Source organism: Chionomys nivalis, chromosome 5 (genome assembly GCF_950005125.1).
Source record: "Chionomys nivalis chromosome 5, mChiNiv1.1, whole genome shotgun sequence".
NCBI lineage: Eukaryota > Metazoa > Chordata > Mammalia > Rodentia > Cricetidae > Chionomys > Chionomys nivalis.
The window spans coordinates 84,149,997-84,163,194 of NC_080090.1; the positions used below are offsets into that span (position 1 = coordinate 84,149,997).

Genomic DNA, 13,198 nt, shown 5'->3' on the forward strand with positions numbered 1-13,198 from the left:
GGGAAGGGTCATGGTAGGGTGTCTGTCCTCGCATTCTGCTCAAAGAATCAGCCTCTTAGTCCACGCTTGCCAGTCTGTACCTCCAGTACTGACACAAGTATTCTATTTTTTTTATAGAAAAGATTTATTTGTTTTTGTTTTTATGTGTCTGTGTACCAATGCATACATTGCCCCCTGAGGTCAGAAGAGGGAGTTGGATCCCTTGGAACTGGAGTGCTAGATGTTACCGTATGGGTGCTGGAATTGGATCTGGTCCTCTGGTCCTCTTTAGCAGCTGAGCTATCGCTGCCACCCCAGATATTTTAAAAAAGGAGTCTTGAATATAGATTTCGTTGTCATCATTGTGTGCATATGTGAGCGTGCATGCATGAGTATGTGTGTGTGTTGTATGTTCATCTCTGTATGTGCTTAAGGGGGTTGAATATTGACTCATGGTATCTTCCTCTATGACTGTCCACCTTGCTTTTTGAGACATGGTTTTTAATGAACCTGGAGTTTGCCGTTTCAGCCAGATTGGTGGCTGACCCACCAACCCCTGAAATCTGCCCACCCCTGTTCCCAGTCTTCCCCAGTGCTGGTATTTACAGACACAAGCTATCAGACCTTGCTCTTACATGTGGCTGGAGACGCAGATTCAGGTTCTCATGCTTTCAAAAGCCAACATTTTACCCACTGGGCATCTTCTTTCACCTTTTTAATTAAAATATAGATTTATTACACACACACGTGCGCGTGTGTGTTTCTGTGGAATTTAGAAGTCAGTCCTCTCTCTGTGGATTCCTGGGTCCAGGCTTATCAACAAACACCCTCCCCCACTGAGCTATCTCATTGCTCATTCTTTGGTCTTTTTGAGGTTAGGTCTTTCTCAGCCTCACAAGTGCTAGGATTATGGGCACGTATCACCATACCCTATTTGGGTTTCTTCTCTCTCCATCTTCTTCTCCTCCCATCCTTTCTTTTTTTACAGAATGTCACTATGAAAACCAGACCTAGAAGTTATGATCCTCCTATCTCAGCTTCTCAAGTGCTGGGATAATAGGCATATCTTACCATACCCGGATTTCATATACAAAAAAAAAGGTATTAAAAACTTTTTAGGGGCTGGAGAGATGGCTCAGGTTAAAAGGTCCTGAGTTCAATTCCCAGCAACCACATGGTGACTCACAACCATCTGTAATGAGATCTGGTACCCTCTTCTGGCCTGCAGGCGTATGCAGTCAGAATACTGAGAATACTTTACACATAATAAATAAATCTAAAAAAATTAAAAAAAAACTTTTTAGGCAGGTGTTGTGGGCACATCTTTAATTCTAGCACTCTGAAGACAGATTCAGGTAGATCTCTGAGTTTGAAGCCAGCCTGATCTATATAGTAAGTTCTAGGCCAGCCAGGGCTACAGAGCGAGACTCTGTCTTTAAAAAAATCTTTTTTAGCTAGTCCAAGTGACACATGCCTGAATCCCACCACTCTGCAGGCAAAAGCAAGATTGCCACAAGTTTGAGGCCAGCTTGCTCTACAAAGCAAGACCTGCCTCAGCAACAAAAACAAAAGAACCTTTATTTTTAAAGTACCATACATACCGAGCAAATTTTAATTAGCCAACCATTTCATGCTCCAAAGATTTTTAAGTTAAGAGAAGAAATCAGGGCATCCTCCTGTAAAATCACTGTTGTCATTATTAACCTGTGGCTTTAAGGTAGCTGTAGCTGAGAGCTTCTACCCAGAACCTTAATTCCCTGTTGTGTGGCTGCTGTACAACAGTGTTCCTTGCCAGGGCATGTCACAGTATTTATGACACTGACCATCCAGGACTTTGCTGTGGGTCAGGGAACAGCTGTGAGGTTTGGCTGTTTGGCACCCATATCTTGAAGCTTGCTTTAGGATGATTTAATATGGAAAGGGTAGCAGCACATGCTAGTTAGCTGCACAGATAGAGCTCCTGAACACAGGCTTCAAGAGAAATTAACAAAAGAGACTCAGAAATCGAAGCAGCCTCTAAGACTTCCTTAAATACTGTTTAACTCACTGTTGTCACAGTTAACCACAGACGCAAGCTTTACCTGGGTACAATTCCCAGCACCCACATGGTAGCTTATGACTGTCTGTTACTCCAGTTCCAGGGAATCCAACACCCTTACACAGACATGCAAGCAAAACACCAATGCACATAAAATAAAAATTAAAAAAATTTTTAAAGAGGCAGGCGGATCTCTTTGAGTTGAAGGCCAGCTTGGTCTACAGAGTGAGTTCCAGGACAGCCAGGACAGAGAAACCCTGTCTCGAAAAACCAAATCAGACCAAACCAAACAAAAAATCTCAGTGCTGTTCTTTCTCACCACCAGCATTCTAATTATTCTATCCATTATGGAGTGCTTCTTAAGTCTATCCTTTCCCCACAACTTCCTTGCCAGTGCCTTTCTTCAGCAGCTCATCCTCAGTAGCCTTGAGTGGTGGCTTTACCATGAGTTTTTCCAGGCAAAAGTTCAATCTCTGCATCCCCACTGCAGTCACACCTTTGGATATAATTCTGATCTCCCCCTTGCCTGAAGGAAAGAAGTAAAGTTCTTTATTACAGGTTATGGTACAGGAACCTTCTTAGCTACCAGTCTGCTGTATCCATTGCTTTCCCCATTAGTCTGTAGAGTCAAGTCTGGCAGATGAAATATTACTTAGATTTCCACATATATCCCTAACTCCATCTGAGTTCAAGTATGCCAAATTCTTAGCATTTCAAAAACTTGGCATTTTCTCTGTTCTGCAAGCCTTTGTGTATGCTGCCTCTACAAAATGTCATTATCTCTGCTTTTCTAGTTGTTATCTTCATGACCCGTAAGTCATGCAGAAGTCTTCTGGCATTTTCTGCTCCCCAGTTAGTAGCTTCTTACTGCATACGACAGGATTTGTCCGTATCAGTCATTTTATATTGCAGCATCAATCCTATTGGATCGTATCATTTCTTTTCTCTTGCCTCCACTAAATGACAAAACCTTACCCATTTTTTATTCCTGCGTCCCCCCAAGGACCGTGTTTGGAATAATATAGGATGTGTCTGTAAATGTTGTTACATGACTCAAAAAACACTTCATAGTATGAAAACACTGATTACTGAGACACATTCTTAGCCTGTTCTTTTGACAATGTGAATCAGTATTTGGGACTTACATCTGTCTTGTTAGATTTCTTTTTTTAAAAAAAAAATACCAGCAGCAGACTTGCATCTGTAGCCAAAGACTGTATTATGGTCAGCCCGGGTCTCATTTTTAAACCTCTTTTTCATGCACAGGAGTACTGGCTTATTGCTTTTCCTCTTTTTAAATAAATTCACTTACTTCCATTACTAGTGAAACCTGAATGTGGTCTATTTGAAACTCATGTAGCGTTCATACTATATTTATGCTTGTTGTTGTAAATATTTATTTGTGTATTTATATTTATTTTAATTTCCCTGTGTGGAAAAGAGTGAACCTCAGACTCTTAGAGACTATTACATGTGTAGTAATGATAGCAACTAAATTTACATAGCATTTGCTATATACTATGTGCTCAGTGTTTTATGTACATTAACTCATTCTGTCCTAATTGGGACCCTGCGAAGTCCTTATAATTACTAACATGATAATTTTTACAAGTGAAGAAGCTGAAGCGTACTAACTTGTTAAAGAGATCCCAGAACTACTAATTGATAGGCCTGGGATTTGAATCCAGGAATTCTGGTTCCGTAGTCAATTTTTAACTTTTAACTAGTATAGGGTACTACATAGGGCTAGCTAACAGTTTTGTTTAGTATCTTTACAGTATAGAATATATGGGGTATGTGAGACATGAAACTAATATGAGCCAGTATATTACAGAGTTTGGCTATACAAAACTCCTGTTGAAAATATACTGAGAATTTTTTTTTTTGTTTAGTAGATCTCTTTAGGATAAAACCTTATATATTGATTTGTACTGGGTGAATTTGAACTTCCTGTTATTTCTTTGTGGCTTCCATGCCTTATCCAACTTGGGTTGGGTCTGTCTGCCTTCTTTTCCCAAGGCTCACTTGACAGCTGTGGAGCTTTGCCCATGCCATGGCTTTCAAGCTGTACTCCTGCGGCTTGTGAAACACTTGTTTATGGGCACAGAGTGATCTGGAGTTAAATACAAAAATCCCTCTCCATGGAGCAGCAATTTATTCTACATGCCAAGTTGGCAGAAGAATAGACCTTTGGGGGACTGACTAAAACAGGTAGCCAAGATATGAAGGAGGCTTCTAATCCAGACTCATGATAATAATGGAATGGTAATGAAAGCACGTTAGTGGGGTCTTTGCAGTTTATATTTTATACTTAGTCTAATTTGGAGTAGCCAATCCAGTTTTACTAATTGGCTACTTAAGCAAAATTTGAAGGATTAGACTAATAATAAATTACTCTGTATATGTTAAAACTATTTTTAGGAAGATGGGATTAGGTATTACAAATGTTTCATGAGCCAAGTGGTGGTATCTTATCCTGAGCCCATGAACCCTATTTTGGATCCCTCTATATTACTTGATAGAAAGCATCTATTTAGTTGGTTATGCAATTGAATATGTGACATTAAATAAGTCATTAAGTTATACAAAATAAGTTAATTTTTAGCAATTACTTTTTTGTGTTTGTGTTTGTGTATGTATGCTATGGTGTTTGTGTGGAGGTCAGAGAACAACTTGCTGGAGTCAGTTTTTTTCTTCCACATGTGGATCCTACAGATCAGACTCAGGTTGTCAGGTTTGGTGTTGTCCTAGGGTTTCTGTTGCTGTGAAGAGACACCATGACCATGGCAGCTCTTATAAAGGACAACATTTGATTGAGGTGGCATGGCAGGAAGCATGGCCGAATATAGGCAGACATGGTGCTGGCTACATCTTGATCACGAGGCATCAGGAAGTGTCTGTGACACTGGGTGGTATCTTGAGCATTGGAAACCTCAAAGCCTGCCCACACAGTGACACACTTCCTCCAACAAGGCCTTACCCACTCCAACAAAGCCACACCTCCTAATAGTGCCACTCCCTATGAGATTATAGGAACCAATTCAATTCAGACACCATAGGTGTCAAGCACCATTTCATTGCCTCACCTCCAAACAAAATCTATGAATGAATGAATGAATGAATGAATGAATGTGCCCATGAGAGCTCTGTATTAGGGTCCTTGCCTAGAATCTTGGGCCTAGATTTGTCCTTCAGTACCACAAAACAAACAAAAAATAAGTATTAGAGTTATTCAGATATATATATATATACACACGTCTTTGCTCTAAGAAAAAAATGACTCCTGGTCTTTTTACCAGTACTAAAAGGCCTCAGTTATTGTTCCTCAAAGTTAGGACCTCAGGAGCAGAAAGTAGAGACTAAGAGTTGGGAGCATGAATGTTATATATGAAGATGGTGCTGGTCTTGAAGAGGGTGCTGTCATTTTTAATGAACTCTTTTTTTCATATTTTTCTTTCCAACTTTATTTAAAATTATTTGTGTATGCACACACATGTATATGTGAGTGTGGAAATTAGGACAGTTTGTGGTGGTTGGTTCTTTCCTTCTACCATGTGGGTTCCCAGGATTAAACTCAATTTGTCAGGTTTGATGGTAAGCATCCTTACCTACAGAGACATCTTGCAGGTTCATGGTTTTGAACCTTAAGTATTATTAATTTTTAGGCCATATCATAAACCATGTTTGTTGATAAAGGAAGGAAGATGTTCTCTGCCTTAGTTTATAAACATTTGTAGTCTTGGAATAATATGCTAGTCTACCAAGAACAAATAAATCATAATCAGTGCAACAGTTGATGGGAAATTTTTGTTGTTGTTTTGTGTTCTAAGAAAGAGTCTTATACAGCTGTAGTTGACCTCAAACCATGTGGCTAGGGTGGCCTTGAACTTGTCAGTCCTCTGCCTCAGCTTTCTTGAGTGCTGAGTTAGGAGCGACTATGTGTGGCTAATGGAAAATTCTTCACTTCTGCTGTCTCTTGGCCATCTCTGTTTGAGGCCACTGATCTGTGTCCAGAACCTGCCTAACTAGTGAGTACATAGTCAGATATAGTTCTTACCATCTGAGAGCCAGACATTCTCTGCCAGTGGAGTGCTGAGTCTTTCCCACAGGACGGACAGCAGCTGGAGTCACCTGTCACATTGGAGTAGACTGCTTTAATGATTCTCATTAAACAGCGGGTACATTGTGTCGTGTTTGTAGAGAGAGACGTACTCAAGACTGAAGTGCTGATCAGTAAGTCTTAGGGGCTATATGTTCAAGCCTCTTGTGGAGAGATCTGCTGATGGTGAAATGTCCATACTTTCTAATAGCACTACCATCTTTAACTTACCCATGTAATTTCTTGGTATATTTTGAAGTTACCTGACTGGAGCAAAAGGATTTTGATCTTACAGATTTGGGGTTCACAGGGAGCTCATCTATCAGTACTGCTTCCTACCCTAGGTTTAGTTTCTGTTTCAGTGCTCAGCCAGAATACCTCTAGCAAGTCTGGATGTGGTCACACAAACCTGTATTGCCACTACTTGGGAGGTAGAGGCAGGAGGATCATAAATTTAATGTCATCTTCCAATGCATAGTGAATTTGAAGCCTGGGCTACATGATACCCTATCTCAAACCCCCTTTCCCTCAGTTGTGACTGAGAGAACCATGGGTTAGAACTGTCAGGACTTTACTATTTGAGCTAAAGTTTGGGTTAAAAAAATGAAACCATTTTATTTCATATATTATTTTGAAGTGCTGTGTAATTTGGGGGGACACTTTTCATTTGGAAAAGAAGGGATCAGTCACTGCTAATATTTTCAATTAATATAGCAGGAAGTTGAGAATAAGGCAGACTCTAGATTTGGATTCCCTAATCTGTGTGTCAATGTGATCATTCCTGTGCCTTCTGTCACATACTACCATAAACTTACTGGCTTCCAACAACGTGAAATTATTCTTCCCAGTTCTGGAAAACAGATGTCTGAATCCAAGGTGTCAGTAGGGGCATATTCCTTCTTGAATATGTGAGCGTTATTAATACCACATCTAGTTTATCTACTCATCTGTTAACAGACTCTTGTTATTTCCACAGTTTGGCGATTGTGAGCAAATGCTTCCATGAATGTGGGCGTACAAACATCTCTTTGGACTGCTTTCAAATCTTTTGATTTTTCTAATACAAACTCTACTTTTGAATAGAATAGAGATGGTAATTGTAGGGTTTTTGTTTGTTTGTTTTTAAAAATCACCATCCCGTTTTCTGTAGAGACTGTACCACTCTACACTAATGGACACAGTTTTAATTTTTTCACATCCTGAAAAGACTTATTTTTGTTAATTTATCTATTTTATTTTTTGAGACAAAGTCTCACTATGCAGCCCTCACTCTCTTGGAACACACTGTGTAGACCAGGTTGCCCTGGAATGCAGAGGTTTGCTCATGGCTGCCTCCTGAGTGCTAGGATTAAAGACCTGTGTCATCATAGTATTTATTTACATTTCCTTATGGATTGATGATGTCAAGTACTTTCTTGTGCTTTTGACCATATGTAAACACGGGGACATATTAAGTCTTTATTCCCATTTTCAAGATTAGATTGCTTTTGTTGAGTTTTAATTGTACATTCTAGACATGAATCTTCATCAGGCTTTCAAGTTTTTCCCTGTTCTGAGGGCTGCATGAGCTAATTGGTAGTGTCTTTCGGTATTCTTTTTTCCCACCCAAAATAACAGCAATTTTTCATCATGTTTTATGAAATTAAGGTAAACACAGGAAAAAAAATTCTGTGGGAGTTAGACTCTACTAAGCCTGGTTTCTTTTGACAACCTCCTGGAGCTGGGCTCTGCAGAGAACAGGTAGCTTCAGTTTTCTTCTGAGACACAACATCAAGGTCAGCCTTGCAAGCCAGCACTAGGCCGTGCTGACAGTTGGAGGCTATTCTGGGACCCAGAAGACTTTGTTTTGTAAGGCCCTGCACTCCCAGATTAACTCTGGCTTTGGTTAACCCCCAGCCACTTTAGCCTTTGATACAGAGAGCAATGTTAGGTACAGTAGAAAGATCACAGTATCCATATTATTGATAAAAGAAATATTCCCTTGCAGAGAGCTTGTCTTTACTACATGTTGATTATGAACAACCTTTATTTACCAAGCAGTTTTGGAATTGCCAGTTCTTTTTTTAATAAGAATTAAGTACATATTTCAGAGCTTAAAACAAAATTTTACTCTAATAACGTTCTTTTTTTTTGGTTTTTCGAGACAGTGTTTCTCTGTGGTTTTGGAGCCTGTCCTGGAACTGGCTCTTGTAGACCAGGCTGGTCTCGAACTCACAGAGATCTGCCTGCCTCTGCCTCCCAAGTGCTGGTATTAAAGGCGTGCGCCACCACCGCCCGGCTCTAATAACATTCTTGTGTGCCCTTAGGAGTACAGGCTAAGAGGAAACACAGTTAAGCCACAGTGCAAGATATTTGTATTAAAGGCAAAGACGTTTCCCCATTGTTGTCACTGTCAGCATCCAAAGATTAACTTCTTGCCAAAGAAAGGAATGAGCTCTTGTCTGGAGAACTGAGGATAGCTCTGGGCAGCGGCATGGGCAGAGTTTTGCAGATGGCTGAATCTGCTCAGGGACCATGCTGCATGAGTCAGCAGCACATCTGCAGATGGAGTGGGCAGAGGACATCTAAATTTAGCCGTTATTCACTGGAGAAGGTTTTAGGGAGCACCCCCGACTCTCATCTTGCTCTAGTCATATCCTCCTGGAACCAAGGCAGGTGGGTGGAGGAGAGGCAGGGCAGTCAAAGGTTTCAGACAAGAGTCCTGTGGCTCTGTTTCTTTGTACCACTGACTTGGATGGTTCTTTCCAGTTCAGCCATGAAACATACTATTTTCTTAAAATATAATTCCTGGATTTAAGAATCCACAGTATTCTAAAAATTAGGGTATTTTCTGAAATTAGACTTTCAGATTCCTAAATCTGGCCAGTCCTGAGACATTTTGAATCAAATTACTTTTCTCCCATAAAGAGCCATGGTGAGTGAGGATTAAATACATTTGGTGTGTGTGGCCTTTAAACGTATTGACTTAAAAAAAGTGCCAGGAACTGTGCCCAGCTCTCTGAGGTGGGTAGGTTCCCAGTGCTGTAGATGAGGACACTGACACTGTGGTTAAGCACCCCTGTTCAAGACTATGTGCATCAGCAGAATCCTGCAGTCTGTCTTACTGCAAATGCTAACGCTTTTAACAGTTTTGTCCTTCACTTCCTAGAGGGAATGGAGACTTGTTTGCAGAGTTGGGGTATGTTATTTTATTCAAAGTAATTCAGAGATTCTTGTTCTGCCTAATCTCTATGCCCCTCAATGTCTGCACTCAAACAGTTGTAAAATTTTTATTGAAGTATATGAAGAAAGGGTATTTTAATCAACAGTGCAGTCAGTAATGGGAGTTGTTCTTAGACAGTATATCAAAACTTCAATAGTGATAATTTTGTTTTTTTGCTTTTTTATGGTGGTTCTTATGTATTGTAAGTTAGTCTTGAACTTTATGTGCAATATAAGATGATGAACTCCTAATCCTCCTACCTCTACCTCCCATGTGCTGGGATTACAGCTGTGCATTGCTGCATGGTTTATGAGATGCTGGGGATTGACCCCAGGGCTTTGTGCATGCTGGGCAAACACTCTATCAACTGAACTACATTCCCAGCCTTGTTGGTTTGTTAAGTGTTAACTGGAAATGAAGACTGAAGTTATGTCATACACAGTCTTACTGTCACATTAAAACCACCCATTAATTGGCTGGGTATGATGGCACATGCCTTTAAAACCAGCATCTGAGCACCAGAGGCAGATGGATCTCTGAGTTCGAGGTCAGCCAGGACTACATAAAGAGGTCCTGTATACAGAACAAAACACAAAATATGCATTATTCTAACTTGTTTTTTGAATTAATCTTTTACTGATGCCTGATTTCTTAACACTATGTACTTAATATTTGAAAAACACAAGTTCATTGATTTGTCTAGATCTGTCTCCCATAGAGACACTTCTTATATAATACCAACTGATCATACTTGCAGATCATCCCAGTGTATGTATCAGAACAGCATCAGGAAAGTGCCAAGCTCTTGACAGTTTACTTCCCAAAATTTTATTTTTTTATTTGTGTGGTCAAATTTTATCATAACAGCAAAAATTCATTGTTTTCTTAGAGACTTATTGTTCATTTTGACATCTGAATAATAAGTACTTTTTTGTTAGTTACTGTTTTAATACAAATAGTATTCTGTGAAAACGTGGCTAGTTCATGTTGCAGCCTCGCACAAGTCCTTTTCCTGGAAACAACCATCCTAATTCAGGAGCTTCTGCAGGGCTTCATGTGTGCTTTCCAGTTGTCACACAGAATATTAAATTTAGGACTCATCCTCTGATACTTAGGTTTAATAAGTTAATAACATTTTTAAATGATTTGTTTTTATTTTACATGTATGGGTATTTTGCCTGTGTGCATGTCTGTGCACCATGTATGTGTGGTGCCGGAAGAGGATATTAGATTCCCTAGAATTGGAGTTACAGATGACTATTAGCTGCTATGTGCATGCTGGGAATCAAATCTGGGTCTTCTGGAAGAGCAACCAATGCTCTTGACCACTCAGCCATCTTTCCATCCCCGAAATTAACAATCTTTATTGCTTTGTGCTAGTCATTTTTAGGTTGAGTGGTCTCTTGATGCAGTTATTTTGATTTATACTAAGTCACCAGCGATTTTACCCACTGCTTTGGCATCATTAGTGAAAATGTCAACACAATGAAAAGACAGTTTCCTAATATTATTGAGAAGACAATTTTTATTTGGCTAAAGAAATTATTTCTCAGCTACTGTTTTAACTATTTATTTATTTGAAATATGAAGGAAGGGATTCACAGGCAGGTTTTCTTATTTATTTTTTGAAACAGTGTCTCCTTATAATGTCTCATCATAGCCCAGGTGCCTAGGAACTTGTGGCAGTGCTTCTGCCTCAGTTTCCTGAGTGCTAAGATTCGGGCATTTTGCCACCACTGGACCATAGGCACATTTGTAAAAGATAGTCTAATTTCCTTCTAGGTCCTGAATTTTCCTACTCTGGAACTGTTTGAGCCTGAATATTTATTCTTGTCAATGATTTTCTTTTTATTCTCTGTTAAAGTAGGCTTTTTTCTTTTCTATTTTCCTTCCCCCTACCTCCTCTCTCTCTCTCTCTCTCTCTCTCTCTCTCTCTCTCTCTCTCTCTCTCTCTCTCTCTGTGTGTGTGTGTACAAGTATATGTCTGTACACGAAGAAGCCTGAGGACAACCTTGGGGTATTGTTCCTCAAGTGCTGTCTACCTTTATTTTTTCAGGCAGTGTCTCTCACTGGCCTGGAGCTTCCTAATAGGTGAGGCTGGCTAGCCAGGGAGCACTAAGGATCTGCCTATCTCCTCCTCCTAGTTCTAGAATTACAAGTACATGCCACCATGCCCAGCTCTTTTACATAGGTTCTGGGAACTGAACCAGCCCTGTTGTTGTGTATATATTTTTTTAAATTTATTTTTGAAGTAGGGTGTCACTGTGCAACTGAGGCTGACCTCAGTCTTGAACTCTTCTTTCCTTAGCCACCCTTCCCCAAAATGCTGGGGTCACAGGTATGTCCCACCATGCCTGGCTTAACCATATTTCATTGTGATTATTTCTTTTATGATGGAGGAAGGTCATTGGTTAAAAAATAAAGAAACTGCTTGGCCCTCATAGGTTGGAACATAGGTGGGTGGAGTAAACAGAACAGAATGCTGGGAGGAAGAGGAAGTGAGCTCAGACGCCATGCTCCCCTCTCCTGGGCAGATGCAGGGCAGCTCCTTACAGAGGCAGACATGATGAAGCAAGCCGCCAGGTCAGACATGCTGAATCTTTCCCGGTAAGACTGGTGCTACACAGATTATTAGAGATGGGTTGATCGGGATATGAGAATTAGCCAGTAAGGGCTAGAGCTAATGGACCAAGCAGTGTTTAAAAGAATACAGTTTGTGTGTTATTATTTTGGGGCATAAGCTAGCAAGGCGGCCCAGGAGCTGGGGCGGCAGGAACGCAGCCCGCAGCTCCCACTACACTTTTACGCTTATTAAAGATTTGAAAGCCTTTACTAAAAAGGCTTCTGTGTTTTCCCCTACTCGCTGGTATGAAGGCAGAGAACAGTATCTGTCTGCAACTACAAATATACTTTCCCATATCATTTGAAGCCTTTTAGAAAAACGTATGAAAACATTTTTAACACACTTTCCTTTTTATAATAAAATATACCAAGGTAGCTTCCATTTATAGCACTGTAGAAGTCATTTCACAGTTAACCCTATTAATACTCTTAGTACTGTAAATAATATTAATATCGAATAGTATTTCTAAGTTTGGAAGTCATACTTCAGACATTTACTAGGAAAAGTAAATAAATAAATAAATAATGTATCAGAACTACTGACCAGTGTCATTGTCCAGAGCAGTGTCTGGTATGTAATAAAACTCAGTAAATACTTGTTGAATGAATCAATGGGCTTTTCTTTTCAGGCCTGTATTGATGAAAATTTGGACATGGTGAAGTTTCTGGTGGAGAACAGAGCCAATGTAAACCAGCAAGACAACGAGGGCTGGACACCTCTTCATGCGGCAGCTTCCTGTGGTTATCTCAACATAGCAGAGTGAGTGAGCATCTGTTGTGGGTTTGGTGCAAACTCCTCTGCTCATCAAAAATTGAATTTTACAAAGAATTATAATCTCTCTAAATTACAAACAGAAAATTGACTATTAAGAACTAGTTGACACAATGTTTTGTATCCTTACTAAATGCACAGTTCTTACTTCCAATTTTGTTTGCTTTTGTTTTTGTGTAATTTATATTTGCCGGGCTATTCAGAGACAGCACCAGCCTGGTGCACTGTCTGGTTAATTTCTGAACAGCAGAAAACATGCATGTCAATTGTAGATTTTTTTCCTTTGGACTTTTCTATAAACCTGTTTTGTTTGTTTGTTTTTACAAATATTATTGCAGTAAATAGCAAATTATGAGTCAGAACACGTAGGGCCAAGGCAAGGTAGTGATTGGCATGTGTTCTTCACATTGGTTGAATGACTATGTTTAACATATTAGTAGCTGCTGACCTCCGGGGGCAGATTGCCCTCTCTAGAGCAGAAGAGTC

At 39.9% G+C, this 13,198-nt stretch overlaps 1 protein-coding gene across 3 annotated transcripts in view; it reads left to right on the plus strand.

Annotated features, from left to right (window-relative positions):
* Ppp1r12b (protein phosphatase 1 regulatory subunit 12B) overlaps positions 1-13,198 on the plus strand; it is a 209,717-nt gene that overhangs the window by 33,359 nt on the left and 163,160 nt on the right. For all 3 annotated transcript variants that reach the window (XM_057769525.1, XM_057769521.1, XM_057769522.1), the window contains exon 2: positions 12,570-12,700. In XM_057769525.1, the coding sequence (XP_057625508.1) occupies positions 12,570-12,700 (131 nt within the window). The remainder of the gene's footprint in view (positions 1-12,569; positions 12,701-13,198) is intronic.